Raw genomic sequence first — 26,527 nt, forward strand, 5'->3', positions numbered from 1 at the left:
GTATGGGCTGCTCTGAAAAACAGGCATTTGAGTTCTAACCATTCAGTCCCCCTGTTAGACGGTGTTTCTAAATCCTGATTTGTAGTTCCCATACCTTGGAATCTGAACCCTGAACCTTGATCCTTGAACCGGAAAGTGAGGGTTCTCTAGAGCTAATACACGGCCAGGGCCCCCAGTCCTGGGGGTTGGAAGGAAGACCTATCCTATCGCCGTACGTTTATCAAACAGGACCTCTCTATGGGCCAACGGATGGGGCCTTCAAACCGGTGACCCAAAGTGGGCAAAAATCATGTTCTCACACAGTATCCCGCCGACCCCAGGTCTGCAGGCAGCGGCGTCCTTCAGTGTGGCTGAAGACCAGGGCGTTCACCAAAGAGGAGAGCCGAGCTATGCACACCGTAAGAGTTAGAGGAACCGCTACTAACTGTCCCGCGGGCGAGACTTCCCTCCGGGGAGCGTCACCAGCGGTCCCGGGAGAAGAATCGGACCTTAGAGGCAGGTGCATCGGGATCTTGGGGTAGTCTGGACCCTTTGTGCTCCAATTTAAAAGTGACGGTCGGTGGAGCCCCAAAAGGTGACCCGGAGGCCTGGGAGGACCGGTCGCGCCGGCCGGACCCCTCACGAGGCGGCCCCGCCCCCTCCCCGCGCACCCCGTCAGGCCCCGCCCCCTGCGGCCGGCGGCTCTAGGGGCGGGGGCCCCCGGACCAGGGGCGGCCCGGCCTGACCTCGACCTCGGCCGCGGGCCGGACCGGCGAGTCCCACCCGGCCGGCGCTGGCCCGGGCCCGCGAGCCCCTCCTTCCACCTGTCCCCGCCCTGGAGCCCCGCGCGGGCGGCGCTCGCTCGCAGCGGCGGGGCCCGCAGGCGGCCATGGCGGCGGGCGCCGGGGCCAGGCCCGCGCCGCGCTGGCTGAAGGCGCTGACCGAGCCGCTGAGCGCGGCGCAGCTGCGGCGGCTGGAGGAGCACCGCTACACCGCGGCGGGCGTCTCGCTGCTCGAGCCGCCGCTGCAGCTCTACTGGACGTGGCTGCTCCAGTGGATCCCGCTGTGGATGGCCCCCAACTCCATCACCCTCCTGGGCCTCGCCATCAACATGCTCACCACGCTCGTGCTCATCTCCTACTGCCCCACGGTCACCGAGGAGGTAGGGCCCGTCGACCGCCCGCCGCCCGCGGGCCCCCAACTGCTGCCCACCTTGAGCCGAGCCCCGGCGCAGGTGCAGCCCTGGAGGCTCCCGGAGCGCCCCACCTCCCCAACCCGCGCACGCGGCAGAGCCGCCCGGGACCGCGGAGGGGGTGGACACCGCCTCTGCCCCCGCGCAGCGGCCGCCGCGAGCCTTCTCCGCCCTGCCTGGAGGCTATCACGCCGCTACCCAGTCCCGCGTGTACCCCGAGCCTCCTCCGGAAGGCGGAGGGGCTCTCAAGGTCACTGTCCAGTCCCGTCCACCCCCGGGGCGGCGGACGGGCTGTCTCGGCCACTGTGAGCGAGGGGCCTGCCTGTCTGGCCGCCGCCTCCTTCTGCGCCAAGTTGGGGGTGGGGGTGGACAAGCAGTCGGTGACTTTGCACACTGGTCACTGAACACCCCCAGGTCCCTCCCTCCTGGCCTTAGGGCTTGTGGTTGGGTTGGCCAAGCCCGAAATGCCCTTTGGACACTTTTGTACTTAACCGTCTGTTTCTCAAAGGTTGTGCTAGTGATCCTGTAATTACTGATAGCGCTGATCAAAGATAAGTTACTTTTAAGAGATTAACTACTTCCTCGTTCTTCCTTGACTTATTCGTGGAAAGCAAAAGTATTAGCAAGGTGTAAATGCTTATCATCATGACCCAGGGATCGTAAAAACCAACGGCTTTTATTAACCGTATTTAACCTGTGTCAGAAATAAGAGTAAATAACATGGGCTTTTGACACCTGTTAATCAGAAGCGTCACTTGGACTGAGTGTGATGGGGGGAGAAGGCAGAGGGGGCCACTCCCATCTATGGCTTTTTAGAATACCTGGAATAAAGACTACATTGCACGTTTTGTGACATTGCTTTCTTTTCTTTGCCCTTCACATAGAGATTCCGTTTATAATCATATTTGAGTATATGGTTCGTTGGTTGGTTCGTTGGTTGGTTTAGTGGCTAAGTCCTCTCTGACTCTTGCGACCCCATAGACTGCAGCCTGCCAGGCTCCTCTGTCCATGGGATTTTCCAGGCAAGAATACTGGAGTGATTGCCATTTCCTTCTCCAGGGAGTATAGGTCCTGTGGAGAACTAATTTGACTTGAGGTTGGATAGGAATACAGTGCCCTCCATACATGGATCCTTTTTTTTTTAAGTATTTGATGAAGCCTACATTTTAAACATAGATTGATGGATATGTTGGTTATATTAATATTTGATTTTTCGGCAGGCGTTCCCATTGTCAGTTCATTTACAGGTTGTTTAAAAAGTGTGAGTGGAAGCCTGTTTGCAGAATTCCCCAGAGGCAGGGTGCCAGAATGGAAGGTGCACTGGGCCAGAAGGGAAGGCCTGGTTCTGATGTGGCTTTGCCACACCATGGAATGACAGACAACATAGGCCTGCTTTCCTCATGTAAAATAGAAATAATACTTGCCAAACCAATTTCACAAGAATGCACTGAGGACTAAATGATATATTACATGCAGATAAATGTAGAAAATTAGAATTTGTTCAACCTGTTAAAAATATTACTGTTAGGAAAATGTCCTGCAAACTTTAATAATAAAGTTTAGCTTTTATTGGGCCTTGGTTTGGCTAACAACATTTGAATGTTTCTATTTGCCAGTTAAATCACGAACTCTTCAATATTAATTTAATAACCATCTGTTGAGCACTTCCAAAGAGCAGGACAGGCAGAAAAGTCCAGGAGATTCTGTTCAGGGATGACAGGGGGTGGGGCCTGATGGAACAGGTTAAATTAATTTTTAGGCTATGCCTCGTTCATTCAAAAAAAAAAAAAGGAAAAAGGTGGCAGACAGGGAGGATCTGAGGGACTTAAAAAAAAAGAAATCAGAAAGCAGGAAGTAAAGTTTGAAAAAACAAGATGAAACTGAGAAGTATTTCTGAAGTGTAATTAGATCCTACACATGCTTCTAAGTGGCTGTAGCAGTGAGGAGAAACACCATTACAGGAGTCACGCTGCCTATCTGATAATAGCTCAGCAAGACCACAAAAGGAGCGTCGCAGTTCACAGGCCACAGAGACAGGATCTGACAAGGTTCAGCTCTAAGAAGGCCTGACTACAAAGCCCGATTCTTTTTACCACATATCACCACTGTCTCATCTGCAGTTCTTTCCTTTCTGGGTGATCTGCAGGAAAAATACCTTGTGTTTTATGTAATGCATATCAGGTGTGTAATATACTTTCATATTCATTGTTGCATGTTCCTATATCAAGGGTATTTCTTGGGACTTCTCTTGGCAGTCCAGTGGTTAAGACTCCGTGCTTCTAATGCAGGCTGGGGCTGGAGAGAGGGGTTCAATCCTGGTTGAGAAATTAAGATCCCACGTGCCACGCAGTGCAGCCAAAAAAAATTTTTTTTTAAGATTTCTTTCCTTCTTGTCCCTCTCTTTTCTCCTTCATCTTTCTTTCTCCTGTCCCACTTCATCTCTCAGTGTCCATTCCTAACACTATCTCCTTAGGAAATTTTTCTTCCTTCTCTGAAGTCAAATCAACTGCTTAATCCTATGGACTTCCATAATAATAGCAATGATAACTAACATTCTGGAAAAGGAAATGGCAACCCACTCCAGGACTCTTGCTTGGAAAATCCCATGGACAGAGAGGAGCCTGGCAGACTACAGTCCATGGTGGTTGCAAAGAGTCGGACATGACTGAGTGACTTCACTTTTTAACTAACATTGACAGGGAATTACTCACGTACTTGGGGCTTCCCAGATGGTGCTAGTCTCTTACACCTGGCCTGCCAATGCAGGAGATGTAAGAGACATGGGTTCGATCCCTGTCGGGAAGATTCCCCTGAAGGAGGGCCTGGCAACCCACTCCATTATTCTTGCCTGGAAAATCCCATGGACAGAGGAACCATGTAGGCTGCAGCCCAGAGTGTTGCACAGAATCGGGCATGACTGAAGGAACTTAGCACTCACTTGAACACTCTTATGTGCTAGGTATTCATTTAAACTGCTTTTGTCTATTATCTCATTTAATCCTCTCCACAACTTTATAAAAAGGTACTACTATTATCATTTTATAGATGAGGAAACTAAAGGGAAATAAATTAACCTCTTTAAACTGAGTCCAGGATTCCAAACTGGAAAACTATACTTCTGCTACAGGTCTTTGTAGCTCTCCTGTGGAACTTCTCCATTTTATTTTGGTTATGTGTGTGATGTGATGTTTGGTTATATATGTCCTTATTGAGTAAGACAGTCTACCATATTTTAACTTCAGACAGCAATTGCCCATTTATTTGAACATTCTCCACAGCACAGTGCCTTGTGTAAAGTAGACGCTTGGTAAATATTTGCTAAACTTTTGACTGTGTGCAGGAAATAGCAGTTTATAATCTTGGGAGATTATGTTTTTCCATCCATATTCAGTTTTAGCTTGTTTCAGATTAAATACTTATCAAATTGGTCCAGGGAGTTTTGACATGAGTATGCAAGAGTCAGGGCAAACAGAAAACAAGAACTGAATTGCGTCCCCTCTCGCTGAGAAAATTTGGTGATTCGAGTCTGGTTCTTCGGGCTCCAGCTTCGTAGCATCCTCTACCACAAAACACTCCTATGCTTATTTTTGACTGGCATAAACTGTGGCTCCATTCCGTTTTCGGCTTTCTTGAGTAAATGTTTTTGCTCTGCCCTCTTGCTATCTGTATATAAATCCATGTGACTGCTATTAAGAGTGTGTTTATAGCAGATTGGTGCCCAGCATAGGGCTGGGTCAAAGGGCCTTGAATAATTTCTTTCCTTTATGATATGAATTGAAAACAAGTATATCTGAGGACATATTTATAACCTTAAATGGTTTGTTCCCTGTCTAAATAATTCAGATTCAAGTGGCCTTTGGACTATAAAGAATTATTTGTTGGAGGAATAATAAGAAAAGGCAATAACCTAGTCAAATTCTGTTACAGGTTTGGTTTCTTTGAAATCTAGAATATTTCTTTCCAGTTTAGTAACTTATGAAGCGTCATTTATGAAGGCAGGACTCTTGTGAGAGAGTGGCCTCTCGTACTAAAACAGGCTACCTCGCAGGAGGTGAAAGTTCTAGAAGCAGGGCAGGGAGTAGAGTGAGGCAGGCAGGCACAGACGACCCTGAGAGTCAAAAATGCCTCCTTCGCTTCTGCAGCCACTGTGCCTTGCTGGCCTCACTCTAATCCCATGCTGTCCAGAAGGAGCTTCTGCCGGTGATGTAGAAGTAGCTCTCATGCCTGTGGCTCTCCTGTACTTGATTCCCAAGGAACAAACTGTTTCCCCTTTAGAATTCTGGTTCAAGTGTGAATAAAACATGGCCTTGTGAATATGGAAGGAGCTTTAAATCCTGCTCCTGGTGGGTTTGACCTGGGCAGAAGCTCCAACCACCTGGGTTCTGTGAAGTTACAGAGCGAAACAGGTGTGAAGGTACCCAAAGGAGTTGATGGTGACGGTAGATCTGTCCAGGTGTTCTCTTCGCTCCCCTCCCTGCCTGTTTCCCTTTGCCTAGGGAGAGGCTGGCATTGTCAACAAGAATTCTAGTAAATGCTCCAAGAGGCTTTTAAAAAGAATACAACTGCTTACACTAAGCTTAAAAGAAGGAATGCTGTCTTTCAAGTACAGATTTCTGAAGTCCTGAGAAAGCCCCTCTGGCCCTGGAGTTGGTTGAACGCTGTGGGGTGTTCGTGTCCTGCCTGGTTTCCACCCCCAGCTGGTAACCTGCCTCGTTTTATGAAGGTGGGTGTGCTCCTCTCAAGCGCTTGGCCCCTGCCCTGAGCTGAGGCCACAGGTTGGGGTAAACCAGTGAGCTGCCAGGGCCTTCCTGCTGGGAGGGATGGAGAGGGACTCTTGGCTCCCTGTCCACCAAGCCTCTGGAGCCTCCCCAGCCTCGGTTCCAGTGGGAACCCTCCCTCTGTAAACAACGAAGTGCCTCTGGTCACAGGCTCAGCTGTGTCACAGGCACATAATACAGGTTAGAGCAGTCAGATTAGCAAGCTATTAAAATTCCGTGAGTTTTCTCTCAAAAATCACTAGACTCGGGTATACCTGTGGCTGATTCATGTGGATGTTTGGCAGAAACCAACACAATACTATAAAGCAATTCTCTTTCAATTAAAAATAAATAATTTAATTATATTTTAAAAAATCACTAGATTCACCCAACTGGGTACAAAGTCCACCTTCTAACACTGTACCAGCATTACAGTTTTTCACACATGCCTGATCTTTGTCTAAATGCAGTTTTTATTTTTTATGGAGAGAGAAGTCAACTGATGTTTGGATAATTGAAGTCTCTCCATTACCAGCTGACCCAGTGGTTACTGGTTATGTAATATCTTTTCAATCTGTATCAACTTACACCCAAGGCCGTTTAAAGCAAAGAGGACTTTTTAAGTGTGAAAATTCATATAAGCAAATATGTATAGTTTCAGTATTTCCTAAATTTTAATTTGGGAACATTTTTGCTTTTGTGTATTACCTATACTGTTTTTCTTCACATAAACTTTAAATCTACTCCTTAAAAACTTAGACTCAAAGCCTTAATAGCTGTACAATTGTAGGTTTGATAGCTATGCTAGCTAGTTTTTAAATTATTATTGTTAAAATAGATTAAAGACATAAGTATTAAAATGAAAAGTTTACCTAAGAATCACTCAAAAAGTATCTTACATAGTATCAGAAATAATAATAACTAAAATTTACTGAGCTCTTCCCATATGCCAGGCACTTTTCTAAGCACTTGACATGTAATAATTCATTTAATTCTCACAATGAGCTGAGAACAGTGATTATTCCCATTTTTCGTAAAGGGAAGCTGAAGCACTGAGAAGTAAAGTAGCTCATTCAAGGATCATTTGCAGGTGGAGTACAGAGTATATACGCCTATCCAGTCTGCACAAAAGCCCCAAGACATGTATTCTTAAATTTGGCAACCATTGTACTGAATAGTTATGAGGTAACCTGTTACTTAATCATCAGTTGATTTTAATTATCTAGTTATATAGTTCCCATGGTATATATAGCAGGTTTTAAAACCAGAGAACACACCTCCTACTCTGGAGAGGATTTTATTCTCATATTAAAGATGGGGTCTTGGTGACTACCTAGGTTAGCCTTTTCGTTTACAGAAAAACCTAAGAATGTGTTCCTCCAAAATCCAGTATTCTAGGGTCTGAGCTATAAGTTAAATTTGTCCAGTGTGCCGAAATGTGTTCACTGATCACTTTCTAAGTCTCTTTTTCCTTTTCCTGATGTGTGTGCTCATTCAAACACACAAATAAAAAGGAGTACGATACCCGGAATAAATAATTGATTTATATATGAGTGTTCTCTGATCCAGAGTTATTTTGAACAAAACAGTTGCCACATGTTCTAGTTCAAATCCCTGATTTCTCTAATCCTTTGATTCAAGTAGCTAGAAAAAGTAAAATTTCCCAAATACTTAAGTTTTATATAGTTCTTTTTTAGTGATGTAACTGACAAGCAATTTAAATTTTAGTGTTTTTTTAATGACATGAACTTATAATTATTTCTTAGTAATTATTTTATTTTCTAGAATAAACTTATAATCTTTCATACAGTCATGTAAGATTCATCGTTAGTAAGATTGAGATTGAGTGAAGTGACTCAGTCATATCCGACTCGTAGCGACCCCATGGACTGCAGCCTACCAGGCTCCTCCGTCCATGGGATTTTCCAGGCAAGAGTACTGGAGTGGGTTGCCATTTCCTTCTCCAGGGAATTTTCCCGACCCAGGGATCGAACCCGGGTCTCCAGCTTTGTAGACATACGCTTTACCACCTGAGCCACCAGGGAAGTCGGTATTATTTAAAATTGTGATTTACCCACATCATTGAATACCATGCAGTCATGTAAGCAAATGGAATAGATCTTTATGCTTGACTTGGAAAGATTTCTATGATGTATTATAAAGTTCTGATCTGAAAAAATACAGTAGATATTTTTTTTCTTCTGGCCACACCACATGGCTTGTGGGATCTTAGTTTCCTGACCAACGATCAAACCCATGGCCCCTGCAGTGGAAGTATGGAGTCTTAACTGAACCATCAGGGAATTCCAAGATACAGTAGATATTATAAAGATAATATAATTTAAAACTTTAAATGTTAAGGAGCTCATCTGATCTGGAGAAGTTCCACTTTTTGTAATAGCCTCCTTCTATAGAAGTATTCTGATATTAACATATTGCTTATGACTTTATAATTTGTAATCCATGCCCTGATTTTCCTGGGTTTATGTTTGAAAATTTTGAAAATAAGTTTTTTTTTTTTTTTTTTTTTAAACTGGAATTGAGGTGGGATGGCTCTGGAAATCCTGCGTCCACCTGGAGAACTTTCTGGAGTGACCCACATTTAAAGCAGACTCCTGGAAGGAAGAGGCCCACTGTTCCTGGCAAGAGGATCTCCCGCCTGGGGCCTGTTTTACAGAGATAACATAATCTGCAAACTATTTCATAGCTCCCAGGTGGAAATGGAGGTGATGACTGCAGGGAATAGAAAAGATAGGTCCAGCCCCTGCAGCCTTGGGAAGACTGGAAAGGGAATGAACTGGCAGCTAGTGGACTAGTGTGCCTTCGTGGGTTTAAAAGGAAGGAAGTCTTCTCTCAGCTTGCAGCCAATTTCCCACTGCTCTGGTTCACTGAACTTGAAATTCTTTTTGTGGGGGCAGGAAAGTGCTTCTGAGCAGGTTTGAAAGAATAGGTAAGAATCCAGGTGGGAAGCTGCACCTAGTCTGTATAGCCTGCAGGGCAGTAAATGTGATAGATCTCATCTCATAAAACTAGGGTTTGCTTCCTGGATCCAGTCTAATTCTTCTTGATGGAACTTTATCACCCCTCCCTAAGTTTTGCTTTTATCTGTAATAAAAAGAACATAATAGCTGCCTTGTCTCTGTGGATTGCTGTTTCAAACAAGATAATGCATTTTTGAAAGTCCTTTGTTGTACTGTTTAAGATAACATTACTACCTTTCCAGTCTCTCTTGAAATGACCTGTGGATATCTGTTCCAGAAACATGAGCTGGTCATGGACTCATGAATAAACCTTTCACTTTCAGGCCTCTACTTTCATTCCTGCTTAGCCCTCCTCTCTGTCTTTCCTGTTGAAATTCCCCTGCCCCTCTTTCCCTATTTAAACTCTAAATCTTAACTCCATTGATATCCTAGTGAAGTCATGTTAGGCCAGTGAGCCAGTTTTCATTTCCTTTCTCCAAATAAGGGGCAGAGTCCACCCCCAACCGTGGTATCCACGAGTAGCCAAATTTATTTTGGCATGGATTTCTGTTAACACCTTGACCTTTAGACTTGTCTGTTAGATCAGAAGATAGAATCAGGAGCTTTTTAATGTGGACCTTTGGGAGTTGCTTCTTGAGAAGCTCCAAATTTTCCATATAAGAAGGTTCTGTATAAGAAGGGAGAATTGGAACATCCTCAAGTAGATGATTTACTTTCTGTCATTTAGGGGGAAAAGGATTCAGTGGAAAGGAGCTTCCCAGGTGGCACTGTGGTAAAGAATCCAGCTGCCAGTGCAGAAGATGCAAGAGACATGGATTCGATTCCTGGATTGGAAAGATCCCCTGGAGGAGGGCATGGCAACCCATGCCAGTATTCTTGCCTGGAGAATCCCACGGGCAGAGGAACCTGGAGGGCTACATTCCATGGGGTGGCAAAAGAGTTGGACATGGCTTAGTGACTAAACAACAACAGCAGTGTAGCTATTAATACTGGAAATCTAATATTAACAAATGATGAAATGTTTGTTAAAGTTCAAAGTAAACTTTTGTTTACTTTGAAAGATTGAGGAATGAGGTAGCAAGTTGATTGGTTATTTGCAGAATTACCACATAAGCCATACCCACATTGATATGTCAAATATCATTTTAGAACGTTTAATGACAATAGCTAAACTAAGATCTCCTGGAGAAGGTAATGACATCCCACTCCAGTACTCTTGCCTGGAAAATTCCGTGGACAGAGGAGGCTTATAGGCTACAGTCCATGGGGTCGAAAAGAGTCGGACACGACTGAGCAACTTCACTTCACTTCAAACTTCTTTGAGCACTTATTACATGCCTGGTGTGTGTAAAGAACTATCTCAAGAATTTTTTCATTGTGTACAACTACAAGTTTTATTTGTATCTTACAAATGAGATAACCAAAGTTTAGAAAGTTTAAATGACTTGCCCAGGGTCACTTGGCTATTAAATAACAGAGCCAAGAACTCAAACACAGATCTAACTTTGAAACCCTAGGTCTCAACACTTTTGCTATACTTCATTTCTGAGGCAGAATTCTGGGTTGGCCATTGCTTTCATCACATGGGTCCCTGAGGAAGCAGAATACATTTTTAAAGTGCTGAAAGAAAAGAACAGTTGTTTTAAAATCCTTTTTCTCAAAATAAATAAATAAAATCCTTTTTATCTCTTTTGTTGAAATTGCATCATTTCTACTGACCTACCTTCAAGTTCACTGACTCTGCTCTGTCATTTTAATCTGTGCTTCTGTATGTAATGTGTCTTTTTCTTCTGGCTTCTTAAATGATTTTCTCTTCATCACTGGTCTTCAGTGATTTGATTATGATGTGCCTCGGTGAGTTTTTTTAAAAAATACTTACTCTGCTTGGGATTTGCTGAGCTTCGTGGATATGTGAATTTATAGGCTTTATCAAACATGGACATTTCCAGCCATTATTTTTTCTTGTATTTTCCATGTCCAACCCTTTCTCTTTTCTCCTTCTGAAACTGTAATTACATACATCCCACAGGTTACTGAGGCCCAGTTCAATTATTTTTAGCCTTTTTTCTTTCTATGCACAGTATTGGATATTTTCCTCTAATAGTCTATAAATTCACTGATATTTTCTTCTGCAATATCTAAAATGTTGTTAATCTCATATAGTATATTTTACATTTGAAATATTGTACTTTTCATTCTAGAAATTTCACTGGAGTCTATCATGCTTTTCTTCTACCTTCTTGAACATATGAGGCATATTTATCAGAACTTCCAATGTCCTCTTGTGCAGATTTCACTCTCTCTGTCATTCCTGGGTCTGATTGTTTTGATTGATTTTACTCCTAGTTGTCAGCGTATTTTTCTGCTTCTTTGAGTGACTAGTAATTTTTTAATTGGATGCCAAACATTGTGAATTTTATATTCAGGGGTACTAGGTTTGATGGGGTTTTCCTTTAAGATGTACTTTGTCTTGGCTATAGGTAAGTTACCTGGAATCAGTCAGATCCTTTTGAGGCTGGATTTTACATCTGTTAAGGCTATCAGATAAACCTTTAGTCTAAGGCTAATTTATCCCCACTGCTAAAGCATTACACTTCTGAGAACTCTATCCAGTGCCACAAGTATCACAAGGTCTTTCTGCTTTGCCTGGTGGGAATGTGGTTCTTTCCCTGGCCTTCATTAGTAGTTTTTTCCCACTAGGCACAGGTCACTTCTCAGCCAAAGACTCAAAGATCCCCTCTGTAGATCTCCACAACATGTGCTCCTCTCCTTACAAGTGCTCTGAGCCTTGACCTTCCTGAATTCTGCTCTGTTGCTCCTCAGCACAGCAGGATCACTGGGCTCTTCCAGGTCCCCACTCCTGCCCTGCGGGCTGGACACTGCCGATCGGCACTAAGCTGGAGTACTCAGGGGGCTCATGTCACTTATTTCCCTTCTGTCAGGGATCACAGTGCTGCGCCGGCTGCAATGTCCGAACGTGGTTGTTTTGTTTATTTGATCGCGTTTCTAGCTATCCAAGGTGGGAGGGTAAATCCAGTCCCTGATATTCCATCATAAATGGAAGCAGGGGTCTGTGGTTTGTCTTTAAGTTCTTTTTTCACAGTGGAGACTTACCGAATAATTTCAAATCCAGTGCCATATATGAATAGTATTATATTAAAGGAGCTGTGGACTGAGAATCAAAATCAGGGTCCTAATCCTCATTCAGTCATTTAACTTTCTGCTTCCCGTAATATAGTCTGTGACCTCCTACCCAATCTAGAGCAATTCACTTGTTAGTGTAATTCATATCTGTAGAAAGAGGGTTATGAATGTTCTTTATATCACGTTGAGGTGCTATAAAGCGAGAACATAAGAAAATGTGTTGGTTGGCTTGAGTTGAGCTGTTTTCAAACAGAAGCTGGCTTATTGTCACTCACCAGTCTTCACTGTTAACATTTCATGTTAGGCACCATACTGGACATACCTTTTATGTGCATTAGGACTCTTCATCTACCAGTCACTGGATGCTATTGATGGGAAACAAGCCAGAAGAACAAATTCTTGTTCTCCTTTAGGGGAACTTTTTGACCATGGTTGTGACTCTCTTTCCACAGGTAAGTTAGTGGAGATTTTTTCCTACAGTTGTTTTTTGTTTGTTTGTTTTTTAATGGTGGCTTAAAAAATGAAATGAACTGAGCTGTTTGGTTTGTTTTGGTTTACATTTGGGAGCAATTTTGCATAGTGTATTTTTTTGTAAATACACTAAAAATGTATGTTCAGTAATTTATTCTTGCCTAATTTTAATGCCAAGATTATACACCTTAAAATTCTATATTTCTAAACATTCAGTGCCAATTATTTAACATATTTTAAATACTTAATGGTTTTTAAACCTTATTTCTTTCAGTTTTTATGGCAGTTGGAGCTTCCATTGCTGTTCGCTTAGGAACTCATCCTGACTGGTTGTTTTTCTGCTCTTTTATTGGGATGTTCATGTTTTATTGTGCTCACTGGCAGACTTATGTTTCAGGCGTGTTGAGGTTTGGAAAGTAAGTATGTATTTTAAGTTGTCATACTTAATTTATTCATAATAAAGGGAACAAACTGTCAATCATGAATTTAAATTACCTTTTAATTTATTGAAGCATCCATAAATGTTATATCTTAGGTTTAGTCTTTTAGGTGTTCTTCTTGTTATAGTTACATATTTGATGATAATTTTATTTTTTCTTCCTCTCCAACTTACTAGCCCAAGTTCACATTGACAGGAAGAAAAGAAAAATAAGGGATGTGAATAAAGTAGAAAAAGGATATAAAGTACCTAAAAAAGAAGCATTTGGCTAAAAGATAAAATAATGAGATATGAAATCTAAAGGTGTGTCCATAAAGGGTAACCCCTTTACAGCAGTCCCAAACAACAGTAGTCGTGAGAATCTCAGCTGTGGTATACAGTTGGTGAGATAGTGTAAAAGCATCTTGTAATATTTGCCCCTGATGCTTAGACACCAGGAAACAGTGTACAGGACTGGAACTCTGTTCTCTCTCTTTCTCATCAGCTCCCTCTTTGCCTGATCCTTTAGTAGCCATCTCCCTTTGGCTCATTCTCAGCTTTGGCTTCCCCCGTCTTCAGATTCTTTCCTGCAGCACTTTAGTGATTCCTGGGAGAAGCAGTAGCCCCGGCGGGGGTGGGGGGTGGGGCGGGGGGGACAAAAAAACAACTTCTGACAATGATAACTGAAAGGAGAAGCTCAAAACAATGGATCATTTAGCAGAGTGAAAACCACTGGCAGTTTTTCACATTGACTTTACATTACAGAATAGTCACAGCCATCAGCTGTTGAGCACTTGCGTGGTTCTGGTGGTGTACTCAGTGCTTTTCATGCCTTTTCTCATTTATTCCTCACATTGACCCTGTTGAGGCTATTACTGCCACTGTACCAGCGAGGCGGAGAAGTTCTGTAACTTCCTTATACTGCTAAAAAAGAGTGGAGCCAGGGTTAAACTCAACTCTCCAAACCCCACACTCTTGACTGTTGTTCAGTAGCAGCAGTTATTTAATGACTTAGACTTTATCTCTTTGACTTTCAACTTCATTAAAAATCTTTCTGAAATGAATTATCTTACATTCCTGACCTAGCTGTACACTTTATACTCATTTACTGTTGGCTGAGAGCTTAATATGTGCCTAGAATTGGACATAGAAAGATGAGTCACTTTTGAGTGGAATATGCCAGACAGATTGGGCTAAAAGCATTGTAGGCAGGAGGATGAGAGGAAGTACTCAGAACATTAGGGAAGTGGTTGCTGTGGTTGAGCACCAGACATGTGAGGGCCTGGAGGATATCCTGCACTGCTCAGGGTTTCAGGCGTGTAAGATGCTTACTCTTTATGGCACAGATCCTCCTCTGTATGATTTCACTTTATCAAAGTAAAAGCATCACTGAGCATTGAGTAGGATACACATGGATAATCCATCTTAACACTATAAGATCTATATGTGGGACGTCAGCCAAGCTTCTGTAAATACTTACAAAGTCAGTCAGTATCAACTGTCAATTGGCTAGGATGGATGTCCTGAAAAATCTGTCAATAAACAATAATAAATTTCCCCCCCAAATTAGTCATTTATATAGTTTATCCTTAAAAGAGGAAGAATAAAGCTTTCTGTGGTATGAATGATGCATGTGTGAAACCAAGGTTCCTAGCTCGATCCCTGTATATGTCGTTCAGTTCACTGAAAGTTTGTCCTGTAATTTCTGTCAGCTTTCCTAGTTGCTTCTGGTCACTAGTCATACCCTGGAAAAATTATGGATTAACTTAATGGAATTCTGCACTATTACTTGAAAAAGAGTACAAAATTCTGATAATAAATCATAGGTGTAGGGGAAAGAATGTTGTCTCTGAAGTCATTTTTCTATAGCAGTATCCAGCTGTTTTCAGTATAAGCGTAGAAAAATCACTTCACTTTCTCTTTCCCAAAAAACAGGTATAATGTATATATAGCTCATAAGACTCATAATAGATGCTCAGTAAATGTCAGTACTTTTCCTCTTTTTTCTTCACAAAATACCATACATTATATTACTTAGTTTACCTTTTTCAACTAACTTGACTATTTCTCCATGCAGTCTGGAGGCCTTGATTTGCCTGTCACTGATCTTACAAATATTGGATGTCATTACATTTTCCTTTTATTTGTACATTAATGTTCCAGTCACCTTTTCCCTCTAAATGCCCTCAAAATAACTCAGCTGAGAAGTCTTTTCTTCCATGCTACTGCTAAGTCACTTTAGTCATGTCCGACTCTGTGCGACCCCATAGACGGCAGCCCATCAGGCTCCCCCATCCCTGGGATTCTCCAGGCAAGAACACTGGAGTGGGTTGCCATTTCCTTCTCCAGTGCGTGAAAGTGAAGAGTGAAAGTGAAGTCGCTCAGTTGTGTCTGACTCTTAGCGACCCCATGGACTGCAGCCTACCAGGCTCCTCCATCCATGGGATTTTCCAGGCAAGAGTACTGGAGTGGGGTGCCATTGCCTTCTCCAATAGCTGGATCTATTTTATCATCTAATGCCTACATTTCTTGTATTTGCAGAGCAGTAAGTATTCCTCTAGCAGGGCATCTAAGAGATGCAAAGGAGGTAGACACATAAAATCTGAAGCTCAGAAAAAAATATATGGATTTGGAGAAATGGATTTAGAGGTCATTGGCATATAGATGGTACTCTTAAGTATAGATATAATATTCAGAGAATCTAAAAAGAGGAATTCTGGAAACAGTAGCATTTAAGATGTGAAGGAAGGAGCCTGGGAAGCTCTTCCAGAAAGGTAGGAGAATCACGAGAGAACATGGCATAAAAACAGTAAAGCTTTTCAAGAAAGAGGGTGTGATCAGCGATCTAACTATTGGGAAGAGTTATGTGAGATAGTAACCAAAATGTATCCCTTACGTTCAACAAATTGAAAGTCACTGTTTACCTTAAACAATTTTAATAGAATGGGGCCAAAAACTGGACTGTAGTGGATTATGCAGCAATATGAAGAGAGGAGGAAATTACAGATGTGGACTACTTGCTAGCCTATTTATGGAGCAAAGGAGAGAGGAATTGGTGGCTTCAGAGGATGCAGATTAGAGACTGATGTTGCTTGGTTTAGTGGGTTTTTAAAAGAAGTTTGTGTTTAGGGCTTCCCTGTTCGCTCAAACAGTAAAGAACTGCCTGCAGTGTAGGAGACCTTGGTTTAATCCCTGGGTCAGGAAGATCTCCTAGAGACGGGAATGGCTACCCACTCCAGTATTCTTGCCTGGAGAATTCCATAGCCAGAAGAGCCTGGCAGGCTACAGTTCATAGGGTCGCAAAGAGTCAGACAAAACTGAGTGGCTAACACTTTTACGAGTATGTTTATATATAGAGGGGAAATGTCTGTGAAAACCAAAAATTATGACTATTAGCAACATAATGAGAAAAACTATTGGAATTTTCCCTACTTTTTAGTGAAATTGACTTGAGAGTGTTTATGAATTTGCCTTAAATCATCTGGTTGTTTTTATGTTACTATTAAATTTTCCTTATTACAAGAGTAATACATGATTGTTATTAAAAATTCAAACTTTGCAGAAGTATATAAAGTAGAAGATAAAAGCCTTCTGTAATCTCAGCGGTAACTGTTACTAGCAATTGTATATATGCTATACAAGTTTTTTACCTATATGTGAGCACATTGTTCCTGTAGGCGTTTTCACTTAACAGTGTAGTTAATTGATAATTCAGTGATGGAACTAAAGGTAAAAAGAAGCCTATGGAGATTTTTACATCTTTGATTTCAGTATATGGTTAATGAACCTTCATATTCAGGAATTTGATTTACAAACCTCTATTTATCTTTCCTTTTTAGAGTGGATGTAACTGAAATTCAGATAGCTTTGGTGATCGTCTTTGTGTTGTCTACATTTGGAGGAGCAACAATGTGGGACTATACGGTAAATCTAAGTGTTTAAATTTGTATTTAAATACTTTTTAAACATTTGGGGAAAATATTGTATTATATTTAATATTCATTCCATTTCTTAACCTTTTTCCTTCATTTTATAATATTACTATTCTATATACCTTATTACAGCATGAATATACTACCCTATTCATGAATATACTACTACATAAAAGACAATGACTCCATTTCCCAAATACACAATTAGACTCGCTAGTTGAACTACCTTTTCAGGCCAAAATTTATTTCATAAAAGAGATTTATAAAAAGTAAAAAAAAAAAATGTAAATTCAGTCAAATACTTTATGTTTGAAACTTGCCCCTCAATATTAGGAAAGTTGCTAATTTGTATTTTTTATAATTTACTATGAGTGAAGTTTCTCATGTTGAATGTTTTTTATTTTCTGCTTGGTTGGAGACCTCAGATAAAAGTTGACTCTCAAGGAGGCCATTGTTACAAATTCATGTTTTCCAGAGGAAGGAAATTTATGAAGAAACAAATTATTTTCTCACTACAACCTAAGTTTACACTATTGGCTGACTCAAAACTTCATGTCCATAGAGTTAAGAAGAATAATAAGGATAATATCAGCTGTCAACAACTAATGCTTATTCAATACTTACTATGTTCTTAAATATTTTACTGTCACTCTTTACATCTGACCCCCAGAACAACACTATGAAGTAGATACTGTCATTATTCTGATTTATTAATAAGTCTTAGAATGATTGAGTAATTTGTACAAGAACACATAGCTAGTAAGTACTGGAGCTGGAAATTAAACAGACTAATTCCAGACTCTGTTTTTAATCACAAAGCAATATACCCCTGGTAATACAAACAGTAAGAAATACAAAGCTAAACATACTCTTACCGTAGGCTCTAGTGACTGTGCTCTTTAGTATTTACCCAAATACATTAAAAATTATGTCTATTCAGGGAATTCCCTGGTGGTCCAGTGGTTAGGATTCAGTATTTTCACTGCTGTGGGCCGGGGCTCAAACCCTGAGCAGCGAACTAAGATCCCACAAGCCACATGGCATAGCCAGAAAAAAATTATGTCTATACAAAAACCTGATTATGGATCTTTATTGCAGCTTTATTCATAATTACCAGAACTTGGAAGCAAGTAAATGGATTAACAGTGGTACATCTAGGCAGTGGAATATTATTCAGTGTTAAAAAGAAAGAGCTATCAAACCATGAAGAGACATGGAGGAAACCTAAATGCATATTATTTAGTGAAAGAATCTAGTCTGAAAAGGCTCCATATTGTATGATCCCAATTATATGATATTTTAGAAAAGGCAAAATGATGGAAACACTGAAAAGATCTGCTATTGCCAGAGGTTATGGGGTTAAGGGAGAATGAATATTTTAAGGGACGTGAACCCATTCTGTGTGATACTATAATGGTGGATACCTGTCCACCTGTCAATATACATTTGTCATTTATACATTACGTATTATCACAGAATGTACAACACCAAGAGCAAACCATAATATAAACTAGGGTGATTATAAGTGATAATGACGTCGGTGTCAGTTCATGGATTGTAACACATGGATTCTATCGCTCCGGTGGAGAATGTTGATACGGAAGCATGTGTGAGGGCAGGGAGTATATGGGAATTCTGTGTACTTTCTGTACAGTTGCTTTGAACCTAAAATCGCTTTAAAAATTACATCTATTTTTAAAAACTGTGGGAAATTTCTCTGTGGCATTTAGTTTCAGAATTGCCAATTGTAATTCATATTACTAGGCTCAGAAATAGACTTTCAGCATATTTTTAAGTAGTGGAACATTCTCTGTGATATTCACATTCCTTCTTATCATGTAAGAATAAATAGTAGAATCAAGGCTGTGCTACATAGGCCTCTAAAATATTGTAGATGTGTCTTTCATGGTAGCTGCTCTGCCAATATCCATTAGAAGGTAAATGTGGACTTAGAGGCAGTTAGGCAACTCTGGTCATTGTCAGATGTGGTTGTTTTAGTTTGGAATTCTGATTTAGTTATACTGTGGAAGAATTTAATCTTAAAATCATTTCATTCAATATTTTGGCAATACCATAGGAAGAAAGCATACCTATTTATTCCCATCAATAAGAATACTTGTTTTAGATATAGATTTTCTAAATTGAATTGTTATTGTAGTTTTCACAAATTTTGGTATAGTATTTCAAAGTATATTTTCAAACACAATAGCCTATAGCTTTTGGCAATTCATTGTTACTGTTTTTTAAATCCTTTGCTGCCTTTGGAAGTTTTCTTGAACAGCAATTGACCAACAGGTAAATATATATTGCTAAAGAGATTTAATCCTGGATGTTAACTACACTAAATTTTTGCATGCACACACATTGTGATATTTGTCACATTCGTGATACAGATCACAGATCACAGTGTCTGACTCCTAAGATGCTGCCTTTTAGAGGTACTAGAGTCAAGCGAACATCCTTTTTCATGTTTCCTTTAAGCAGATGAAGGCCTGTGAGATGAAATGCTTCATCACAGTTATTTAAGAAGACTTAGCTAAATTTGGTGCATTCATTTAAAAGATAAAACCATTAGAAGAAAAATTAACACTTGAGGTTACATTCGAGAAGTTAAGGTTTGATTATAAGAAAATGGGTAGCTTATTATATAGGGTTCTATTGTAATGTTGGAGAAGGAAATGGCAACCCACTCCAGTGTTGTTGCCTGGAGAATCCCAGGGGCAGGGGAGCCTGGTGGGCTGCCGTCTATGGGGTTGCACAGAGTCGGACACGACTGACGTGACTTAGCAGACTTAGCAGCATTGTAATGTTGCTTTACTGTTTAATAGGAAAATACATTTTGTTTTCTTAATGAAGTGTTTCTTTCTTCTACCCTAAAGATACCCATCCTAGAAATAAAATTGAAGATCTTACCAGTTCTTGGAGTAGTAGGTGGAGCAATATTTTCCTGTTCAAATTATTTCCATGTTATCCTCCATGGTGGTGTTGGCAAGAATGGATCCACTATAGCAGTAAGACATAAATTTCATCATCATTCAGTATTAATTTTATGATAAATTTTCTTAACACCCAGCTATAGAGATAATAAAAATATGATGAATTTTAAAAATAGGGAAGGAAACTAAATATCTTAAAAGAATCCTTTTTAGGCACATAATACAAAAAGGCATTTTTGAAACAGTTTAGACTGATTTTACAGCATTTTTCCTCTTTCTATACAGCCTTTCTTAGAGTAGGCTTTGGTGGCATTCCATGTAATCATCTGCTGTTTATTGTACATAATTAAGAGCTGCCATTTGTTTTCTTCCTTATTGTGCCTGGCCCTGATATAGGAGAGGAGGAGGAAGGAATGAGTTCCTGACTGGATGTCAGGAAAGCAGTCCAAAGTCATGGTTTCACATATGGGACAATTTATTATGCATGAAGTAAATTTAATTGAAATTCCATCACTGAAATACATTTTTAAAACTACCCTAATATTTTAAAAGGTAAAAACTTCAGCCTCAGTTCTTGAGTGGGTACACCTTGTATTTGTTGCTCTCTATAATTCTTCTGTATTTATTTGTTTTAAAAAACTCAGTACTTTTGCAGAGAAAAGAGGCAGAAAGAATTCTGCTCAGTTTTTAAACAAATATAATATCTATGTTTTTTTTTAAATGTCATCTTCAAGGTAGCTGAACGTTATGAACTTATTCCAGTGATGCCATCTTCTATCAAAACATTGCATGCCTTTAAGCTATAGTTCATTCTCTTTAATTTGCTGTAGTTCAGAATTTCTGTCCTGTAAGGATGGGTTTGATTTTGAGAAAAATTAAAGTCACTTGAAGCCACACCTAATAAATAAGAGGAGTAAAAACCTGAAATACAGCATTTTTACTTGAAAAAAAACAACACCGCATTCCTTTAAATGACATATACTGGCTCTTAAGACAATTTGAAAGGAATCCACATAATTCATATATTATCAATCTTTATGAATATATTTTATATACATAATTCAAAGGCAAAGTATAGAACCCAGATATATAAGTTCTGATATATTTGGAAAAATTAATTGTTGTTTTTTGAGGTGTTTTGTCAGTTGACTTCAAAATTGTTTTAGAAATGTTAGAATACTCTACACAATGGGTTTAAGAGTACCTGTTGCTTGTCCGTGGATGATAAAATATAGCACTAGCTGGAAAGTGAGTTCTACTAAAAATGATAAAACTTAGCGAGGATCAGTGTCCATTTTAGAGAATATTTTACTAAGAAATAATTGATTAAATGTTTGAAGGAACACAAGAAATCAAACACTATTTCTAAGAAGTGGTTGATTTCAAATTCTTGAACCAGTGGTTTTTCAATGTTTTTTTAGCAGCAGATTTCCCTGAATAAAATTAACAGATAAAAGCATCATTTTAAGGGCTTCCCCTGGTGGCTCAGTGGTAACGAATCTGCCTGCCAATGCAGGAGACAGATGTTCGATCCCTGGTCCAGGAAGATCCCATGTGCTGAAGTACAGCTAAGTCCATGTGCCACAATGGTTGACCCTGTGCTCTAGAGCACGGGAGCTACAACTACTGAAGCCCACACTCTAGAGCCCATGCTCTGCAACAGAAGCCACTACAATGACAAGCCTGTACACCACAGCCAGAGAGTAGCCCCCACTCCCCACAACTAGAGAAAAGCCCGCACAGCACAAAGAACCCAGCACAGTCAAAGTAAATAATTTAAAGCAGCATTTTAATAGCATAAATATTTATGACATTACTATATAGGGTTTTATTGACATGACTTTAAAATATTCATAATATTAGTGTAAGTTCTAACTTATTACATATAAACTTAATAGACAAGAATAAGGCAGTTTTAATAGATACATTTAAATTGATGGTTATGTATTTAGTAAGCCTTAATATCAAATTTATTGCAGTATTTTGTTCAGAATAAGCAATCCTAACAGAATCCCAATTCATATAGATAAAAATATAATGGGTTCAGTTGTACAGTGCTACATAAGAGGGCACTTGTGGTCTAAATGTAAAAGGCAGGGCAGGGTAGGATGTTGGTATAGAGAGTGACTAGAATTAAACTCCTCCTAATCAATGATTAAGATATTGTATAAAAGTGGCAGGTTAAGCTTTATTTCAATATCTCACAAAAATATGTTAACTTGGCAACTGGACTGTTGATGGCCTTTAACAGGGTAAAATTTAGTATAAGATAAATGATGTCAATTTTTAGTGATTATTAGCTTAAAATGGATATGCAGTAAAATTGGAATGAAACATCTGTAGCACCGTATTACCTCTTTGTAACCCTTGGAAGGGTTCTGTAGAAGTTTGAAAAGTACAGCTAAGGTCTGTATACTCCTTTAGGCCATATACTATCATACTCTTCTCTAGGTCTCTAGTTCCTAACACAAAGTAGATGCTCAGAAAATATCTGCATTGTAATAAATGCATTGTTAAAATGTGGTGCTGATTTTCTGCTTTATCCCTTAGGGTACCAGTGTCTTATCACCTGGACTCCACATAGGAATAATTATTATACTGGCAATAATGATTTATAAAAAGTCAGCAACTAATTTGTTTGAAAAGCATCCTTGTCTTTATACCCTAATGTTTGGATGTGTCTTTGCTAAAATCTCACAGAAATTGGTGGTAAGAAATTCTTTTAATTTATGACTCATGGTATAAATAATGTATTTGTTCCTCAAACACAAAACTGGGAACTTTTTCATGTAATGGGTAGGTTTTTTGTGGTGTTATCACAATAAATAGTTAGCTATTTGTGCTCCAAGTAATACTGTAAATGAATGTTTTATTCAGAGACAAGACTCCTTAGTGTAAGTTCTCTTAATTATTTAACAACGATTATCAGTTATAACCTTCTGATACCAAGGAATTTAAATATTGGAAACTTTAACAAGCTACCTAGTCCTGAATTTGAGAGATTTTAGATTCAATATTCCCATATCAAACGTGAGAGTAAATGGTCTCTTTGGTGGTGGTGGTGGTGGTGGTAGTGGTAGTTTAGTTACTAAGTTGTGTCCAACTCTTATTGATACCATGGACTGTAGCCTACCAGGCTCCCCTCTGTCCATGAAATTTCCCAGGAAAGAATACTGGAGTGGGTAGCCATTCCCTCTCCAGGGGATCTTTCAGACCCAGGAATCAAACCTAGGTCTCCTGCATTGCAGGCAGATTCTTTACTGACTGAGCTATGAGGGAACCCCAAATTACCTTTTTATCCTTATCGTAACAGCAAATTAAAGATTTAGTTATTTCTATCCTGAAAATAAAACATTTAAAATTTAATAGTGAAATTATTTTGTTTACTTTTTTATAGATAGCTCACATGACCAAAAGTGAACTGTATCTTCAAGACACTGTCTTTATTGGCCCAGGTCTTTTATTTTTAGACCAGTACTTTAATAATTTTGTAGACGAATATATTGTTCTATGGATAGCAATGGTAAGTACCTTTTTGCTAAGATTTTTTATTTATCTTTAACAAATGTCAGATAATACTATGCTTAAGAGTCACTTCAGTGAGGTATTAGATAGCCTTAACTTTCTAATCTATTAAACATTTCTGAACATTTAATATTATTTCTTTAAAGTTCCTTATATATTGTGTTTGAATATGGCCCACATATACATCGAGATGCAGTTCCAACAATGTAAATCCTTAAAAACAAAACTGTGTGCCTTAAAAAAAAATAGTACCAGAAAACAGTACAAGTGGCCTGAGGTGACCTCTAAAAATGGTACACTATTCACTTGACCCAGAAAACCCCACAAAATCATGCAGATCAAGAGGTTCAAATCTTCGTGTTCACTTTAAGAACCCTCTTGAAACTGCCCAGGCCAAAAAGGGTATGCATATCCAAAAAGCCACCAAGTGTCTGACGGATGTCACTTTAAAGAGGCAATGTGTGCCATTCTGTCATTACAATGGTGGAGTTGGTAGGTGTGTACAGGCCAAACAGTGGGGCTGGACGCAGGGTCGGTGGCCCAGAAAGAGTGCTGAATTTTTACTGCACATGCTTAAAAATGCAGAGAGTAATAATGCTGAACTTAAGGGCTTAGATGTAGATTCTCTGGTCATTGAGCACATCCAGGTGAAGAAAGTCCCCAAGATGCAGCGCAGGACTTACAAGAGCTCACGGTTGGATCAATCCTTATATGAGCTCTCCCTGCCACATTGAGATGATCCTTACTGAAAAAGAACAGATTGTTCCTAGACCAGAAGAGGAGGCTGCACAGGAGAAAAAGATATCTCAGAAGAAACTGAAGAAATAAAAACTTATGGCTGGGAATAATTGCCGCAAAAAATAAATGCAAATAAAAGTAAAAAAAAAAAAAGTACAGAAATGTCAAAAATCACTTCACTCTCTGGCAAAGCTTTACAAACATGAATTAGTGTCTTATTTAATCCAGGTTATTAGAATTACTCTGAACTTATAGCAGATAACAGGTAAATTAAATGGAATTTGTGTTAGCAGAGGGCACTACTGCATCAAGAAATGTCAGCCAATACTGAGGAAACAGAACAGACAGTACAACCAAGTACAGGATTCCAGGACCATTTGTGCTAGAAGTAAGCAACCATATGTATGCGTATGGCCCTTGAGGATAGTACAAAATTTATATTAATAATGATGATTCTTATCAAGCAAATTCAATTCTCATAGCTTGCATCCTGCTTAAAAAGTGATATAGATAATACATAATTTCTATTCAAAAATTATAAAATGTAGAATTATGGCGCATAAGAAAGCAGCTTTAGCCATCTAAGGAAAAGAAAATCATTGTTTCTAACATTTTAATCACAAGTAAATAAAGGAGGCAATATTAACTTTTAAAAAAATTTTACTGAGACATTTATGGCTAGGCTTCAATTTGTGCTATTTCTGGACATTTTTGCCTCATTTTCCCCTACCTCCAGACCTCACTAGACTCCACCAAATTATTAGAGATATACAAAAATTAATATTAAAGTGAGCTAAAAGAAACATTGAACTTTTTGATAATTTGAATAATCTCACACTATTTACTAGAGATAGGTGTTTTTTAAAACCTATCTGTTCTGTGCATGGACCAATGGGGTACATGTGATCATCCTTTGTTCTAGGTTTTATAGTATTATACTTTTTTGGAGTAAATTAATAGTATCTATTCAGAAGTCTTCCATTCTTCAAATGGTGGTGAGATATAAATCTTAATCCTTGAAATGTTCTCAGGCAATATGCTAAAAAATGTTTGAAAGTCAGAATGATTTCTTTTAAGTTACTATCCACTATAAATATTATTAGTGCTACAAAACAATCTAAATTTAAGAAATAGGGGGTGATTTTTCAAAGTATCTGAAAATTCAATGTAGGGTTCCTTTGGGTGAACTTAAATAAGTATTACCAAATAGAATGAGTGTAATTAAAATATCAGGTGTTAAAAATTCAGGCACCTAACTTGTTAATGAGTGAGTTGGCCTGGTTTTACATCAGTGGTGGAGATTATGGTAAGGAAGTTAAATTCAGTTTTTCTTTAAAACACTTTGTTAATAACCACAATTAAAAACAAGCAAACAAAAAAACACCAGATGGACCAAAACCAACATATTGTGCCCTTTGGCATCCTTAGAGAAAAGGTTCTTGCTTCAGAGAGAAAAGTCAGATGGAGTTTTTCAAGTAAATAAGATTTTCCTCTTATCAGTGAGAATTTTCTACCAACAGAGCCGTGAGGCTCCTTTCTATGAAAGGAAGCATTTGCTCCCAGTCTCTGGGAAAGTTCTTAAATAGTGTGCCTTCCTCCTTAATTTTGTAAAGAACATAATTTTTGTATGCCTTCTCTCAACTATGGTGTCTTTTCTAGGCTTTTACTTTCTTACAACTACTTTCACAGGAATAAGGAATAAGAAAAGTATATGATGGAGTGATTTCAATTCTAATGACCGACAGCCCCTTCTAGTAGAAAATTGGTGGCTTTGTTGCACAGCATAAAACTGAAAGAACGTGGAGTCAGAAGACTTGAGTTCTGTTGCTTTTCAGCTTTTGTAATTTAGTCTAGACCTTTTATCACTCTGAGCTCAGTTTCTGAATCTGTGAAATACCCTGCATATTCCAGAGGACTACAGTGAGGGCCAAATGCAAACTATAAAATGTAGTATTTTTGATGAAGAATTTTTGGCTAAGGTTTGAGATTAGGGGGTGGAGGACAGCAAAGAATAGCTGCTACTTCAGAAAAGATAGACCATAATCCATTTTATATTTTCTTTTTTGCTTTTAAAGGTCATTTCTTCACTTGATATGATGAGGTACTTTAGTGCTTTGTGCCTGCAAATTTCAAGACACCTTCATCTAAGTATCTTCAAGACTTCATGTCATCAAGCACCTGAACAGGTTCACAAGCATATTGACTAATATCCCAAGGAAAAGAGGAGAAGCAGTTAGGGGAACCTATGAGTGAAAGAAATCCCTCTTTGCAGGAGGCCAGTATATTATCAAATAAGGTTATATTTTAGTATAAAAGTTAAGTCCTATAGATCCATTGTATCTGTCTTAGTTGCAAAGCCCTCATTATCAACATTTTTTTATCAAGGTATTATCAGAGTAATACAACCTATAAATTAATTCTAAACAAAACCAAAGAAAGAAATTTCAATCTTCT

The 26,527-nt window shown here is 39.3% G+C and overlaps 1 protein-coding gene and 1 pseudogene across 2 annotated transcripts in view; both read left to right on the plus strand.

Moving 5' to 3' along the window:
• The first annotated feature begins 685 nt into the window (after window positions 1-685).
• The window catches only part of CHPT1 (choline phosphotransferase 1), a 30,754-nt gene continuing 4,912 nt past the window's right edge, over window positions 686-26,527 (plus strand). The window contains exons 1-8 of one of the 2 annotated variants that reach the window (XM_015094829.4): window positions 686-1,141; window positions 12,358-12,505; window positions 12,799-12,940; window positions 16,782-16,866; window positions 19,754-19,885; window positions 22,361-22,519; window positions 23,208-23,333; window positions 26,149-26,259. In XM_015094829.4, the coding sequence (XP_014950315.2) occupies window positions 869-1,141; window positions 12,358-12,505; window positions 12,799-12,940; window positions 16,782-16,866; window positions 19,754-19,885; window positions 22,361-22,519; window positions 23,208-23,333; window positions 26,149-26,259 (1,176 nt within the window). In that variant the 5' untranslated portion in view covers window positions 686-868. The remainder of the gene's footprint in view (window positions 1,142-12,357; window positions 12,506-12,798; window positions 12,941-16,781; window positions 16,867-19,753; window positions 19,886-22,360; window positions 22,520-23,207; window positions 23,334-26,148; window positions 26,260-26,527) is intronic. The other variant, XM_027967668.3, reaches the window with a different exon arrangement.
• On the plus strand, window positions 23,340-24,226 carry LOC105613013 (large ribosomal subunit protein uL22-like; annotated as a pseudogene).

Source organism: Ovis aries, chromosome 3, assembly GCF_016772045.2.
Source record: "Ovis aries strain OAR_USU_Benz2616 breed Rambouillet chromosome 3, ARS-UI_Ramb_v3.0, whole genome shotgun sequence".
In the NCBI taxonomy this organism is placed as follows: domain Eukaryota; kingdom Metazoa; phylum Chordata; class Mammalia; order Artiodactyla; family Bovidae; genus Ovis; species Ovis aries.